Source organism: Oryx dammah, unplaced genomic scaffold, assembly GCF_014754425.2.
Source record: "Oryx dammah isolate SB20612 unplaced genomic scaffold, SCBI_Odam_1.1 HiC_scaffold_15, whole genome shotgun sequence".
Lineage (NCBI taxonomy): Eukaryota > Metazoa > Chordata > Mammalia > Artiodactyla > Bovidae > Oryx > Oryx dammah.
The window spans coordinates 34,707,530-34,723,155 of NW_024070199.1; the positions used below are offsets into that span (position 1 = coordinate 34,707,530).

Consider the following 15,626-nt stretch of genomic DNA (forward strand, 5'->3'; position numbering starts at 1 on the left):
AACCACCAGCATCCATCGCCCCTTTTCCAGCACCCAGAACCACCAGGTCTATCACCCCTTCTCCAGCATACAGAACTACTGGGTCCATCACCTCTTTCCCAGCACCCAGAACCACCATTCTCCAAGGGAACTGAAGGGAGACTGGGGAAAAGCACACACCTACAGGTGGATCTTGCCACTCAGACTCCTGGGGCGACACTCCTACTCTGAGAGCACGCTGCCCCCCAGGGAGGCTGAGGCAGGCAAGGACCCATGGACCCCATCTCTCTCAAGCTCTCCAGCTCTAACGTACAAGGACGTGTCAGCACCACCAGGGTGGGACTGAGACAAGGGTTTCCTGGGGCACCACCCTCAGTCAGGGTACTGCTATACTCACACCCGAGGAACAGGCGTTGTGGCATCTGAGCTGTCCTCAGTTTCTTGCTGGAGAAAGGAAAACAGTGACAGATCAATGGACTCCAGAATTCTGTTTAACTCAAGGGTTCTGGAAGCCCAAGACAAGAGAGCTGGTGGTTCTCAACAACATACTGTATAGAAGGTTCTCACAACATACCTTACAGAAGGCCTGGTCTTTGGTTTCCAGCCACAGCTGGAAGAGTGCAGCTAATTCCTTTTCATTATCTTGGGACTGGCCTATTAGAACAAAAAGGCAAAAAATAACAACAATGTGATCTAAAGGCACAAGGAAAGGACCCCACTTCCTCCTCCTCGCTGTACCTATGCCCAAGGAAGAACCTGTCAGGACTGTGGCAATGGTCCTTTGTACAGAACAGCCCTCAGGCCTGGACTTCCACATGCAGGATGAAACTGGACTGCTGTCTGACAACACTCACAGGAAATTAACTTGAAACTGACTTGAAGGGATTAAAAACCTGACAGAATTAACTTTAAGTGTCTGATGGACATCCCCACAAGCTATCTAGCCAGCACCTTAACTCCTCCTGATCTTGGTGGCCTGCCTCTACCCCAGCCAATCACTCCCAAAATCACAACTAGATCTTGTCATTCTCCAGAACAGGAATCTTCAAGATGCCTAATCCAGTTTTTCAACCCTGGTAATGTGGGATTACCTGGATTACCTGGAAACTTTTGAAAATGCTGAGGCTCAGGCTCCCCAAAACCAACTAATCAAAACAGGTGTGGGGAAGGCCCAGGCATCAGAATTTTTTAAAGTTTCCCAGGACATTCCTGGCAGGCCAGTGCTCAAGACTCCATGATTCCAATGCATGAGGTGCTGGTCTGAACCCTGGTCAGGAAATGAAGATTCCATATGCTATGCAACACGGCCAAAAAATTTTTTTTTAAATAAATAACAACAACAACAAAAAACACTTGTAGAAAGCACGGTCTCCCTAACTGGAGGGGAGCTGCAGGAGAGGGCCCTGACAGCCAGGACACGCAGCTCTCCACAGTGCACGCAGAGGCCAGCTTTGTGGCTGTTTGCCTACGTCATGTCTCTGGCTGCCTTGCACAGGGCAGAGCTGAGCAGGTGCAGCGGAAGCATCTGAACCACAAGCCTGAGACACTTACTGCCTGGCTGGGTCAGGCCTGCCGCCCCCGGCCCCACGCCAGGTGGACCCATGGCCTCAGCGCACCTCTGGCCACAGCCTGCATCACCTGTACAAGAGCATCACCATTTCCTCCATGTCCACAGACCCCATCTTGACCTTCCTGAGCTGCAGGAACCCTGGAGGCTAAGGAACATGCCCCATCTCCTGACTGAGACCTCATGGCTCCCTCCCAACTCTGTGGTCATTGCCTCCGGTGTCCCCTCTGCCTCTCCCACCTTGGAGCCTCTCAAGGCTTCATCCCAGGCCCTCTGGCCTCCTCACTGGGCCCATGTCTCTGGCTTCTCTTACCACACACATGCCCACAGCTCTCTACCCTGACTCTCTAGTCTGGACTCTAAACTCACCATCCACTCAACACCTCAAAGGAAGCTCAAGCCGCAGCATGTCCATAAGCACACGCAGGCTCCTTACCCTCACCGAGCCTGACATCCTCCCCAGTTGCCCACGGCGGACCCCATTCACCAGTTACAAGTCCAGCACCAGTGACACTTGACGCCCTCTTTCTTCACTCACCACACAGTCCATAACCACTTCTCTAGCTTTGACCTAAAACTCTCAAGTGCATCCATTCTCCCTACCCTAGTCCGGATTATCGTTATCTCTTTGCAGGCTGCTGTGTTCCTGAAAGGAAGCTTCCCCACCCCACTGACCCACACCACTCCCTCCATGGGAACCTCCCCCGTCCCACTGCTGGGCTGGTCCCTAGCCATTGTGAAGACCTCTGCTCAAATGACCTTCCCCAGGACAGCGGTCTCGAACTCTGCATGCACACCACACCAATGCCTCATTACAGATATCTACCCCTACCAGCATTTTGCTTTTTGAGTACTTGTTCCCCAAACAAGTCTTAAGCTCCACAAGCGAGGAACACACTGATTACATCACAAACCATTATACCCCCAACATCTACCACTGCCTGACACCTAGAAAGTGAATCACTGTTGTAAAGAAGGAATGAACCTACTGCTTCACAAGCTTCTCTCCGTGTTTCTCTTCACAGACCACTAGACAGAGTGGAGAGAGGTTTGAGTATTTCCACAGGAAATCAACATGAATCTTCCTCTCATCACCAAGTTATTTCAAGTACACGTTACTACAACTTACACAGTAAGTGGGACTTTACGAATTTATAACAAAGGAAGTCTTTCCTATAGAAACAGCTTACTTGGGGCTGCCTGACACATTATCCTCAACAACAAAGCCCATTTTAGGAAAGAAAAACAATTACATTACCGTAAGTTACACTAAGGGCACAGATATGAATGATACAAATACAGGTGCTAATGTAAGACCCCCCCACACAGCAGATTTCGATTCAGCAGCCCCGGGGTGCATCGGGACAGAGGGCAATTTCAGCTTAGCCAAAACCCAATGGAGTTCATGAACTTAGACTGTGAGAGTTCCTAAGGGCCTGGAAGGATCCTCTTACTGAACAAAACAAGGCCTAACATGGCCCTTCTCAACATTCTCGTGGCCTGCGCTACCCGGAAGGCACCAGAAACTTAGGGGAGAAAACGAGAGAAAGAGCACCTCTGTGACAGGTCAGTGGCATGCAGTACTCACCAAGCAGTTTCCACTGCTGGGTTTTCTCCTTGAATTCAACAAATGGAGAGAAGCTGGACGGCACAGCTACAAGAAATGGATGCCCATAAGCAAGCCACACAGGCCAGAGAGTGCTGAACCCAGAACCACTGACTCCCCTGGGCTGGGAGGTCATTTCTGTATGTCAATGGCATATCAGGGCAGCACAGCCCATTGCCACATGGCGCCAGGCAGAGTCATGATGGATGTAAGCAGTGAAGCTGCATTCTAATAGGAGAATCGGACAAAGGCGGGGGTGGGTAAGAGGGAGGAAGATACTGACCCTACAGAAAAAAGCACCTTACCACGGCTTTCTCCAGCAAGATACTGCAGGGCTGGTAATACCAATTCTGCCCAGTTGGGGGCCGCAGAGAACCAGCTATTGAGGGAGCTGGCTGGAGAGGACTGCCAGTCTAAAACCCGCTCTTCTAGCTGAGGGAGAAAGTAAAGGCAGGACCTGGTTAGATTTCCATTCTCTTTCAACACACGGGCAATTCTATGACTGTGCCGGAACGAGCCGGCGGGGTCTGTCCCGTGAGCCCAATTCACAAAGCAAACTGGCTGCAGATCTCTGGGGAGAGCCCAGAGTTCTCAAGCCACAGTCTGCTGAAGATTTCTACCACCTGAAACCGCAGTGCCCTTGGCTTTTCCTAAACTCTTACCAAAGGAAGACTAGCCTGTCCCTCCAGCAGCAGGATCTCCAGCAGAAGAGAGAAGAAGCTGGAAGATATTTCATTGATTCCAAGGCAAGGCTTGAGGTCTTCGAGAGGCCTAGTAAGGGAAAAAAAGATAAGGACCATCAGAAAAAAGAAACAAAAAACCCACAACTCTTGAGTTGCTGTAGGCCCTCCAAGCCTCTTAGCAGTCACAGAACAGTTCAGTGAAGGACCACACCACGCACTTTCCCCAGGACCCTGGGACTCAGGGTTCAGAGGAGGCACCAGCATAGGAGTGGCCCTGAGCCATGAACCCCTCTGCTCACTTACTCTTCCTTGATGGCAGGTATGGCCAGTGGGGATGGAGCCTGCGAGAGGGGTGGGAGCCCTTCGGGACCACTCAGGGGTTCAGCCAGGTCCTCTACCTCTGACTTGATCAATTTTATTTTCTTCTTCTTCCTTTCCTCTTTTTCTTTAACCTTTTTTTTAAGGACAGCCAAGTCATATAGGGCTGGGGAAAAAAAACAACATAAGTCATAAAACTGCAACTTCTACATCAGGAAATGAGGGAGCTTATTTGCTTATTATTTTCCCAAGGCCCACTAGCAAATCAAAGAAAAGCCTCAGTAATAAGACACAGTTTTGTTTTAAAACCAAACTCAATGAGTGTTTTAAAAAGCCAGTGATCTGCTGATCTGATTTAATAACCATTCTCCACCTACAAATCCATAAGAGGCGATAACGAAGGAAGGAAGGAAGGAAGGATCAGCAAGGAAGAAGCTGTGGCTACATTTCCTTCTGTGCTATGCAGAGGCCTATATGGGCAGACACCAGTCGGACGATGGCCACCTCTGCAGGATGTTCTTACCTGCTAGCGAGCCCTTCCTGCCGGCGTTCACTCGAGTCATGATGTCATTCAGAGTCAAGTCCCCTGTCAACAGGTCCGGATGATCCTAGACACGATATACAGAGATGCGCTATCAAGGCCCCAGACAGGAGCTACACACTGCTGTTGATTTTGCCCATGTACCTAACAGACAAAATTAGATGGTAGGTGTGCTTAAGGAAACTGTGTTGAGTTTAAAAAGTACACAGAGAAAAACTACTGCTCTTTCTAACAGGGCAGAGAAGGACCTTTCATGTGTGGCGTTTACAGTTCATAAAGCTCTTGTGCATTCTTTATGTGTTCTTCAAATAGTATTCTTAAGTGGTGCTATATTTTACAAAGACTGACAGTGTGGCTCAAAGGAATGAAGGGATTCACCCAACACCACTGTGAGTGGAAAAAACAGAGGCAGAACCTGGACTTAACTCCCATGGAGACTCTGCCCATCTCACCCTCCGCCTTAGAAGGACTGCCTTTCCTTCCTCCACTACACTTTCTGGCTTGGCGTCACTGTGATCTGGCGGAGTGGAGGAACAGAAACACAAAATGTGGGAGGAGTTGAGGCTCTGCTGCTTGCTAGCCATCAGGCAGAAGACAAGCTCCCTGGCCTCTCTGAGACCTGCTAACTGGACATAATGATTCACGCAGCAGTACTGTCCTAAAGACTAGATGAGACATCACGGTGAGCGTGTCTTATGAAGTCAAAGTGTTTGTCTTCTCCTCACATCTTTGGTGTTCCTGGGCCTCCGTGCTGCTCCCGCCCTCTAACAAGTACAAGGAAAGGGGACTGAGGACGCAGTGACTCCCTGTACGGTTCTCAGGACACCCGCTCGGAGATAAGACTGACAACCTGCCCACTACCCCCTCCAATCTTACCGGTTGGTATTTCCGCTTCTCGTGGTGCTTCTTTAGCATTTTCTTCAGGTCACTATCCCCCAGCTCTATTTTATCTGCGAGAAAAGGAATTGAACCACATGGATAGTCCTTATTTCCACAGGGCTCAGACTCACATTTTCCTGGCCACTTCAGTATTCAAAAGTAAGACATCTCTGGGTTTCCCTTCTGACTTGTGTGCTACAAGTACGACAGTCTTAAAACATGAACAGTCACTGACTCAACTCTGCAGCTCTTCTGTAACCTGGTCAGTAACAATAATCTCCGTACTCAGCTGCTCCTGAATTTCTTCAGTCTTCCTATCCAATTAAGAATATTCTCTAATTCCATGGACATGCCAAGAAACTGTTATGCCTCTGGTTACCTCTCTTGTTCCATTATTAAACTGTCCCTTAGTATTATTATTTTAAGATTCTGCTTTCTTTAGGCCAAAATGCCAGCTGATCAACTCCTAAGGGAAATTTTCAAAGTAAAGGAAGGAATGCTAGCTGGCCTATTTGTAAAAAAAAAGTAGAGCCAAACAAAAACCTCTCCAAATCTCCTAGGGTCTAAGAACACTGCTCTTTTCCTGGCAGGAAGAAACCAGTGCTGCTCCACCCACCGCACCCCCCCCCCAAACACCCCACCACGCCCTGGCACCAGATCAGAGCTCACCTGCGGTTTTCATGTCTGTGGTGGAGAGCGTGGGCACCACCCTCAGGGGCACAGCAGGGCTTGGGGAGCGTGCTGGGGAGCTTGGGAGCCATGAGCTGAGATCTTCAAAAGAAAAGTTTCCTTGTAAATCGAATATGGTCTTGGATCCCGGCAGGGGAGACTGTACAAGTGGTCGTTTGGGTTCAAGATGGCTAAGCCAACAATCGGGACGCCAGGTTCTAGCACTCCCTCCGTACCCCTCCCAGTCGGACTGTAGCTCTGAGGTCATGTAAGCAGCTTGTCCAGGAGGAGAGACATCCACAGAGGTGGGTCACTGTGAAGGCCCCTCCTGGGGGGAAGCAGTCCTCTTGAGCAGCCGGCAGAACTAGAGACCCTGCAGTAGGCCCGCGGGCACCCGAGCACCAGGAGCGCAGTGGTCTGCAGTCACAGCCACCCAGCGGGAGTGTCTCAGGGCCCGAGGACCAGGGGCTCCAAGCTCCACCACCGGCCCAGACAGACCACAGGGCACAGGCATGGCTTCCTCATCGCGGGGCTGGGGGAACGGTGCCCACCAGCTCCAGGCGGATGAGCAGCGGTGGTGGAGACGGACGCCAGCCCCGGGGGCCCGAGGACACGCACCCTCCTCGTCGGAGGACAGCGCCGTGTCCCCACACTCCTCCTTCACCTCCCGCAGGACCTTCAGATAGCGCTGCTGGGTGCGCCACTCCCGCTCCTCGGGCGCGCGCGACGGCCAGGGCCGCTTCTGCCGCGACGGGAAGGCGGGGCCGCTCCGCCGGGCCATCTCCAACAGGTCCTGCAGAGAGGACAGACAAGACAGGGTCCTGGAAGCTTACCCTGGCCGGTCCCCCAAGTCCACGCTTCCTTCTTTTCTTCAACGAGCTCAATTCCCTCCCTCCGATCACAAAGATGCTCGTGGATGAATACGTTCAAATAAAAGGGACTTGTACTGATTACGGTGTAAAATCCCAAATCGGAGAGCTACTCAACCAAGAATGAGTACTTATACCACAGTACTATACTTATACCTAAGTATTTCCACACCGAAAGTTACAGGTCCTCTGAGGGCACAACTACCTGACCCCGAGGCCTCCCATGGCTGGTCCAGACCTGGGGCCACTAAACCTGGCTCCCCTCAGGCAGCCAGACGTGAACTGACGACAACCTGGTTCTCTTGCACGACCCACCATGGACTTGAAAGCCACCTCTCTGGGTAAATAAAGAAGCTACGACATTTCATCGATTCTAAGACGTATCCTTTTTCTCCTCTGTCCTAACATCTCTGAAATTAGGACACGTCTGAAAATGCACCTTAAAAAGGAAGGGTGCACTTGGCCGTGTTGGGGGTAGACGGGCAGTTTCCTTCCTTGCAGTCTTTCCTTGCTGCCCCGTCTGCCCCTTCAGGTCACCAGGTGCGTGTCCGCGCCGCTCTCGGGAAGGGGATCACTTACGCTGCGTGAGGCCAGGATCTGCTTCAGCAGCCGGTGGAAGTACTGCTGCTGGGAGCTGAGGTAGCGCTTGTACTGCGACCGGAAGCACAGCTGTCGGTACTTGACCACCTCGGGGTTGAAGTGTCCGTCTGCAGGAACAGGCACACCCACGTCAGCCACCGTCCACGTGGGCTGGGGAGGGGACAGCTCTGCACTGACCAGGGGACGGTGTTGGGGGAGGGGAGCCTGCGGACGGGGGCGGGCGGTGGGGAGACACAGGAAGCACACACGCCATGACTCGACTCCCTGAGGCTGTGCAGGACAGCCTGGAACAACCATCAAGAGCGAGAAGACTCGCCCTAGAGGCGGCGACATAAAATGAGGCCTGATTAGAGCAACCGTGGGAAACGTCAACTAATGAACATGGGTCAGTTTCATGGGTGTGCACTGTATATATTGTTTCTCAACTTATGTTTAAAAAATTTCAAGATTGGGATTGACATATAAATACTACATGTTAGAACTGGACATGGAACAACAGACTGGTTCCAAATAGGAAAAGGAGTGCGTCAAGGCTGTATATTGTCACCCTGCTTATTTAACTTATATGCAGAGTACATCATGAGAAACTCTGGACTGGAAGAAACACAGGCTGGAATCAAGATTGCCGGGGAAATATCAATAACCTCAGATATGCAGATGACACCACCCTTATGGCAGAAAGTGAAGAGGAACTCAAAAGCCTCTTGATGAAAGTGAAAGAGGAGAGTGAAAAAGTTGGCTTAAAGCGCAACATTCAGAAAACAAAGATCATGGCATCCGGCCAGTCTCATCACTTCATGGGAAATAGATGGGGAAACAGTGGAAACAGTGTCAGACTACTTTTTTGGGCTCCAAAATCACTGCAGATGGTGACTGCAGCCATGAAATTAAAAGACGCCTACTCCTTGGAAGAAAAGTTATGACCAACCTAGATAGCATACTGAAAAGCAGAGACATTACTTTGCCGACTAAGGTCCGTCTAGTCAAGGCTATGGTTTTTCCAGTGGTCATGTATGAACGTGAGAGTTGGACTGTGAAGAAGGCTGAACGCCGAAGAATTGATGCTTTTGAACTGTGGTGTTGGAGAAGACTCTTGAGAGTCCCTTGGACTGCAAGGACATCCAACCAGTCTATTCTGAAGGAGATCAGCCCTGGGATTTCTTTGGAGGGAATGATGCTAAAGCTGAAGCTCCAGTACTTTGGCCACCTCATGCGAAGAGTTGACTCATTGGAAAAGACTGATGCTGGGAGGGATTGCGGGCAGGAGAAGGGGACGACAGAGGATGAGATGGATCACTGACTCGATGGACGTGAATCTGAGTGAACTCCGAGAGTTGGTGATGGACAGGGAGGCCTGGCGTGCTGCGATTCATGGGGTCGCAAAGAGTCGGACTCAGCGACTGAACTGAACTGAATGTGTAAGATAGATAATGAGAAACTTCTGTGTAGTTTGGGGAACTCTACGGATTTGAAGCAGGAGAGTAACACAACCAAGAGCAAAAGAGAAAGACGGTCACCACTGCAGTGGTCCAGATGAGGGCCAACAGTGGCCTGGTCCCACCTCATCTCCCCACACCCAGGGCAGAGCCGAGGCCCTAGGAGGTCTATAGACCCTGCTGTGTGGGCCCCATGCCTGGAGGCCTCTTCCACCAGCCTCCCTTCTGCTCCCTCCACCCCGGCCCCACTGGCCTCCACGCTATTTCCCAAGCACACTGTACTTTCTCGAGGCCTTCCTCCTTAGAGTGCCCTCCACCCACAATGTTTCCTGCTAAGACCCAGGGTCTTCACAGCTTGCTCCTCAGATCTTCACGCAGCCTCTGTCCAAACGCACCTCATCAGAGAAGCCCTACTCAGCTACCACCCAAGACAGCTCCTCTGTGTCACTCCCAGGCCCACGACCCTTAGTCTCTGCAGTGCCTAACACCAAGACACATTTGTTCATCTGTCATCTTGTTTTCCCCCATTAGAATTAAGAGCATGACTACACCTCCAGAACCCTGAAGAAAGCCGTGTGTCAGCTGATCAGTTAAGTAGTGGTTAAGTGAGCGGCAGTAGAGCCTTGAGATGTATTTCAAGGGACAAAGATTAGACTTGCTGACAGCCTGGATGCTGGGGCAGGAAGGGGAGCGTGGTACCCAGATCACTCGCCACGGGCAACTGGCGCCATCACGGGAGCCACAGTGAGAGAAGTCTGTTTCGGAATATCAGATCTGAGCAGGGCGCTACAATGGGAACTTAAGGAGACAGATGGAACAGCTAATCTCAGAAAGCTAAAACATGGCATCAAAATGTCTGTTTTTATTTGAACCGCCTTTAGTGACATTCCGACGTAATCAATAACAGCAAACACTTAGAACAGCACCTGACATGTAACTGTCATCATATGGGGCCGTGAATATATTAACTCACCCCATCTTCACAACCCCTCTTCCCTGCATAAAAAAGATACCACTACATTCTCACATTACAGAAGAGCCTGAGGCGTGGAGAAATTATATAACTTGTCCAAGGTCACACAGCTAAAAGGGGAAACTGAGTCTGAAAACAGGCCACCGGCTCCAGAGCTCAAGCTCTCAGCCACCACAGCGTAACACTGCCTGGTGTAGAGAAACAGGGAATTTGACTTTTAAGAAAAGAGGCCAGAGTTTAATGCTAATGATGCTGACATCCAGGAACTGGACGAAAATTCTACTTCTTTACCTCTGCGCTTCTCTGATGTGACCTTCCTTCAGTCTTCAGCTTCCCCCACTTTTGAGAACCACAACAGACAAACGCTCTATTAAAATAGAATTCTGAGTACATCAAACTAAAGAAAACACATTAAAATCAACTGCTTTTAGTATTTTTAATGTGGTCACTGGAATTTTTTTACCTGAACATGTGGCTCATGTAGTATTTCTATCGACCACGCTGAGCCACAGAACAGCAGAAAAGGCAACTACAGCCCTGGGTGAGGTTGCTAAGAGGGCAAAAGAGCCTGGTAGGCGGTGGATTTTATTTGAAGTGAAGGCAATTGGCAAATATTCTGAACACTGAAACTCTGAGATGCTCACGCTGGTGGCTGTGTGGAGATAGTGTCTGAAGTAGCTCCAATAAGAGGTCCCAGAGAAGAGCTAGTAGATGGGAGCAGGCAAGTAAGGAGGGAGAGTGGGCCTAATAGCAGGAGCAGAGGCAGGAATAGTGAGTTAATGAGGACTCAGCAGAGAGGGGTATGCTGGAAGGGTGTGCAAGGCCCAGGAGGAAGTCGGGAACTGGAGGGCCACAAGTGCAAAGTGGGGAGGTGAAAGTCTCACTTCAGACATCAGACATTATGGTCAAGACATCAGACATTACAGACGGATTAAGAAGAGAACTGAAAATCATCTGCTGGTCTGCAACTTGCATTTTCACTGAAAAGAAATATGGACCAGAGGAAAAAATGAGCACTGGAACAAGCAGCGAAATAGGAATATGAGCCACACAGTACCATAACAGTGTTACATTTCACACTGACATCCAGAATTTAACTTCAATACAGTATTTTATATATTTCTGAACTTGATCATTTCTGGTTACCTAAGAGAATGTTGGAGAAGAAAATGGCAACCCACTCTAGTACTCCTGCCTGGAGAATCCCATGGACGGAGGAGCCTGGTAGGCTACAGTCCATGGGGTGGCAAAGCATCGGACACGACTTAGCGACTTCACTCACTCACTCAAGAGAATGTTCCTGCTTTTCGGAGATGAATGCTGAAAAATTAGGAGTTTTCAAGTGGTTCAGGGAAACTAAAAGTAGTGGTAATAAGCACAATAAGGACAATAAATGGGGCAAAATGTTAATAGTTGGTGAACCCGGTGAGGAGTATGTGAGTGTCAATTTCAGATTCTTGTCACTTTTCTGTAGATTTGAAGTTTAAAATTTAGAAAGGTGCTGACAGGTGCAGCAGACAGGCCCCCAAGGACTGCAAGCTATGATGTCTTTCCAGGAGATTGGAGAAAAGGGAAAATGACAGATGATGATGAAGGGGACAGATAGTTAAGGACGTTTTTAGTGTGAGATCCCTGATCCCATCTACAGAATGAAAAAGAAAAAGTACAGCAAATACACACAGTGGAACAACTGCTAAGAAATGAGGTCCCAGAGGATGCAAAACACGAAAAGAGCAAGAGTGGGGGTCAGCCCTAAACAAAGAAAGGTCCTTCCTCTGAGACAAGTAGGTGAGGGAGCATCGACCACAGTGAGCTGGGGTGTGGTGACAGGTGGGAAGCTGGATCCCTGACAGATGAGGCTTTCCTCGGAAACAGAAGACCAGGGAGCCTGACAAGCATCTGGGCTTAAGAAGAAAAAAGGATTCTATTTAAAACATTACCAGGAAAACAAAACCAAAGGTAAGAGAACTGGCAGCAATGCCAACTCGGTCAAGATACATGACCACAACAACCACGGTGGCGCAGCCATCCTCATCAACACTGGAGCTGAAACAGGATGCAGGACCATGAGCATCACAGAGCTCCCCCCTTGACATTCCTTGTCTGCATCCTCACCAGAACCATCACTCCGATTTGGAAGCAAACATGCCAACGTCACAGACAGTCCCTGACATGGCCTCAGCCACCAACCAGGCCTACCAGCCTAACTCCCACCTGAGACCCTGGCTTCAGCCACATAAACCCTGGCCAACCAGAGGGGGAAAGCCTCCTTAATAACCCACCAAAGAAGGGAACACTCATTTGAACCCCTAAGATAATGAGGTATGAAATGATAAGCTTTTTCTCTCCAATATTTCTGCAGCTTTCAAACTGTCCAGTTTAACAAAACTCAAGAGGTGGTGTTTTTCAGGGGCTCCTGCCAAAGCAAAGTCACCCCAGAAAGCAGGAAGGGGAGAAGCACCTTCTGTTCCTCTCCATGGGACAGGGAGCAAAGCAAATGGGGACTTCAGAGTAACCCCAAACCCATTCTGGAATCCCCAGTGTAATTATGGATTCAGAAAAGGATTGGTGGGTGCTAAAACCACTGGGGAAAACAACGGCTTTTTGAAAATAAGATCATCACATGGTCCCTAAATGCGACCCTACAGATTGCATATTAATGACAGGGGGAAAAAGGTGCCCTTACAGTCAGCAGGCCCGGCAGACACCATAGAACCAACTGATCAGAAGCGAGACTGACATCACATGCCCCCTGTGGGGGTGGGTTGGGGGGATGAAATTTCCCACTTCCTTTCTTGGCAAAATGTTTAACCCAAATTTATATCGTGAGGAGACAACATGGTAACTCCTCAGAAAGCAAGACATTTTACAATTCAAGTGTCCTGGGCTTGTCGCAAATGTATTTTGAAAGACAAGGGAAAAACGGTCCTAGATTCGGGGAGCTGAGAGACAGGAAATCCACACACCACACACAAACCATGAGCACAACCTGGATTTAAAAGTTGACCATAAAGGACACTGAACCACTAGGAAAATCTGAACAAGGGCTACTATGCGATTTCCTGTTCACTGTGAAGTTTCTTGGGTGTGGTATTAACACTGTGTCTATGTGGAAGGACGTCTTTGCTAAGAAACACACTATATGCTGAAGTGCCTGGTGGGAAAGTGTTAACTTTTCTGCAGAAAAAAAGTGTATGGGCATCACACACACATACACATGTGTGATAAACCAAATGGTAAACTGTCTTTAGTGAGTTCTGAAGACTAGTCATAAAGGGTGTCCTCAAGATGCTAATAACGTTTTGCTTCTTAATCTCAGTGGTGGCTACACAGCTGGGTTCATACAATGAATCAATGAGCAACACCTACTATGATTTATGCGTCCTATTAAGTGAAAATTTTTTATTAAAAAAAAAAGAACAGCCTAGGCAGCAAAGTGCTTCTGGAAACCACTTTGACTGAGTGGACAGTGTCTGCACATAAAAGCAGAGTAACGCAAAAGGAGTGCACACAGAACAGGGCATGTTCCCACCTCCATGCCTCTAAAGACAAGACTGTGGGGCTACACACCTCGGAAAAGCTTTTGGGCGATGTGCAGAGGGTTCCCAAAGCGGAAGTTCTCCCCACTGAACAGGGCGAGGATGAGCTGATTCTGCTGCTCCATGCTGTCTTCAGGAAAGAGGGGCAGAAACTGCTGGAGATGTTCACGCTGCGAGTCGCTCAGCACTTCCTGCCATGTTGAGAGGCTGACTACATCAAAGAAGATCTCGGGCTGGGAGAATCAGGAAAAGCAGGAGGAAAGCAAACGAGAAAAAAAAAAGTTTTTAAGTTTTCTGCACATAAGTGGTAAAATACACATAACGTGAAACCTACCATTCTGTCCATCTTAGGGTGTACGGTTCAGTGGCGTTAAGTACATTTACAACGTTGTGCAACCATCAACACCATCCAAGTTTTTATGTTTTTTAAACAAACCAAAATTCCACTGATCTTTACTCAATTCTGAAATCTTGAGCGATCTGTCAGGAATCCCCTGGCAGGCCCGTGGTTAAGACTTCGTGCTTTCACTGCTGGGGCCCGGGTTCAACCTCTGGTTGGGAAACTAATATACCAATAGCCACACAGGAGAGCAAAAACAAAACAAAACAAAACTTGAGAGATCAGTAAAGATTACATATAAACCACAATCTTATACCCAGCAGTAAATAATAATCCTCAGGAAAATGGGCTCAGCAGAGAGAATCTCATTTAGAAACCACTTCTGCCAACAGGGGATAGGATGGTGAACATCTCAGTTCAGCTCAAGATGAGGGACAGAAAAAGCCCACGTGGGAGGCAAGCACTCGAAGAGCTGAGGGCATCTGCTGAGAACCCAAAGCAGCAGGACCAGGTCTGTTCTCCACTCAGCAGTTACGTACAGGATGCATCCTAAGTGCTGTGTGCTAAGATGGACGAGTGCATATACCGTCTGGTGGGAGAACAATTAAACAAGCTATTGCAATGGAGTGGAAGTTTACCTGTGAGTACACAGGAGAAGCACACCTCCCAGACTTACAGTCTCAGAGAACACCTTTCACACAAAGTGACATCTAAGACGGCAAGGGATAAGAGGAAAATGTGCTGAGGCAGAAGTGTTAAAAACCCAGAGTAATAAAAGAATAATTACTACAAATAAAAGACAGCAGCAACCTTTAGGGGCAATAGAGAGGGAGAAGAGGAGAGTTAGCATTCAAGTGGGGGCTCCACAGGTGTTTTATTACTGCTTAAACTCCATATATATGTGTGTATATATGTGTGTGCACTTTGTATGTTCTTATGTGAGACACCTTTTACTTTTTAATTAAAAAAAAAAAAAAAAAGTTCAAGGGACTTTCCTGGTGGTCCATCGGCTAAGACTCCGCTCTGCCCTAAATAAGACCCAGTTCAACCAAGTAAATAAATAAATAAACAGAAGTCCAGGCAACATCAAGAAGTACAAGAAGAAAGAGGGCAAGGGAAGCAGCAGACAGTAAGACAGGAGCGAGGGACCTAGGAACACAGTACTTGTCACTTTATCCTAAATGACAAGGACAGATCATAGGGAGACACTGAAGGGTGTAAGCAGGAGAGAACCGAGAAATCAACCACCTGCAGGCGTCTCAGCAGGCAGGCAGCACAGCACCTCCGGCTCCCTAAGACCTCCCTGCACAAACCTGCTTCTGCACACCACGTTACTAGTGGCATCTCAGCATCTGGCATAGAGCAGGTACTTAAGTAAAACAAGTGCTTGCTGGCTGCCTGAACGACATACAGAGGTTTACTTCAAAGAGCATGCGAAGAAAACATGGATGGGAAAGACATATACCAAGTTCAGTAGCTGTTACTTTGGGAAAGGAGGCAATACGGGCAAAATGGTGGCTTTAATTTTATCTACAGTTTTTAACATATGATGAAAGAAAAATCTGAACCAAATATGACTAAATGAAAGTATCTCCCCAAACCGAATGCATGGATGTTCACCATATGA

The 15,626-nt window shown here is 48.7% G+C and overlaps 1 protein-coding gene across 4 annotated transcripts in view; it reads right to left on the bottom strand.

The window, feature by feature from the left end:
- NFRKB (nuclear factor related to kappaB binding protein) overlaps positions 1–15,626 on the bottom strand; it is a 33,721-nt gene that overhangs the window by 14,516 nt on the left and 3,579 nt on the right. For all 4 annotated transcript variants that reach the window (XM_040255859.1, XM_040255861.1, XM_040255862.1 and 1 more), the window contains exons 3-14: positions 13,691–13,892; positions 7,691–7,818; positions 6,861–7,035; positions 6,243–6,344; positions 5,571–5,644; positions 4,677–4,761; positions 4,139–4,319; positions 3,815–3,923; positions 3,458–3,584; positions 3,135–3,200; positions 554–633; positions 377–423 (exon numbers count right to left, since the gene is read on the bottom strand). In XM_040255859.1, the coding sequence (XP_040111793.1) occupies positions 377–423; positions 554–633; positions 3,135–3,200; positions 3,458–3,584; positions 3,815–3,923; positions 4,139–4,319; positions 4,677–4,761; positions 5,571–5,644; positions 6,243–6,344; positions 6,861–7,035; positions 7,691–7,818; positions 13,691–13,892 (1,376 nt within the window). The remainder of the gene's footprint in view (positions 1–376; positions 424–553; positions 634–3,134; positions 3,201–3,457; positions 3,585–3,814; positions 3,924–4,138; positions 4,320–4,676; positions 4,762–5,570; positions 5,645–6,242; positions 6,345–6,860; positions 7,036–7,690; positions 7,819–13,690; positions 13,893–15,626) is intronic.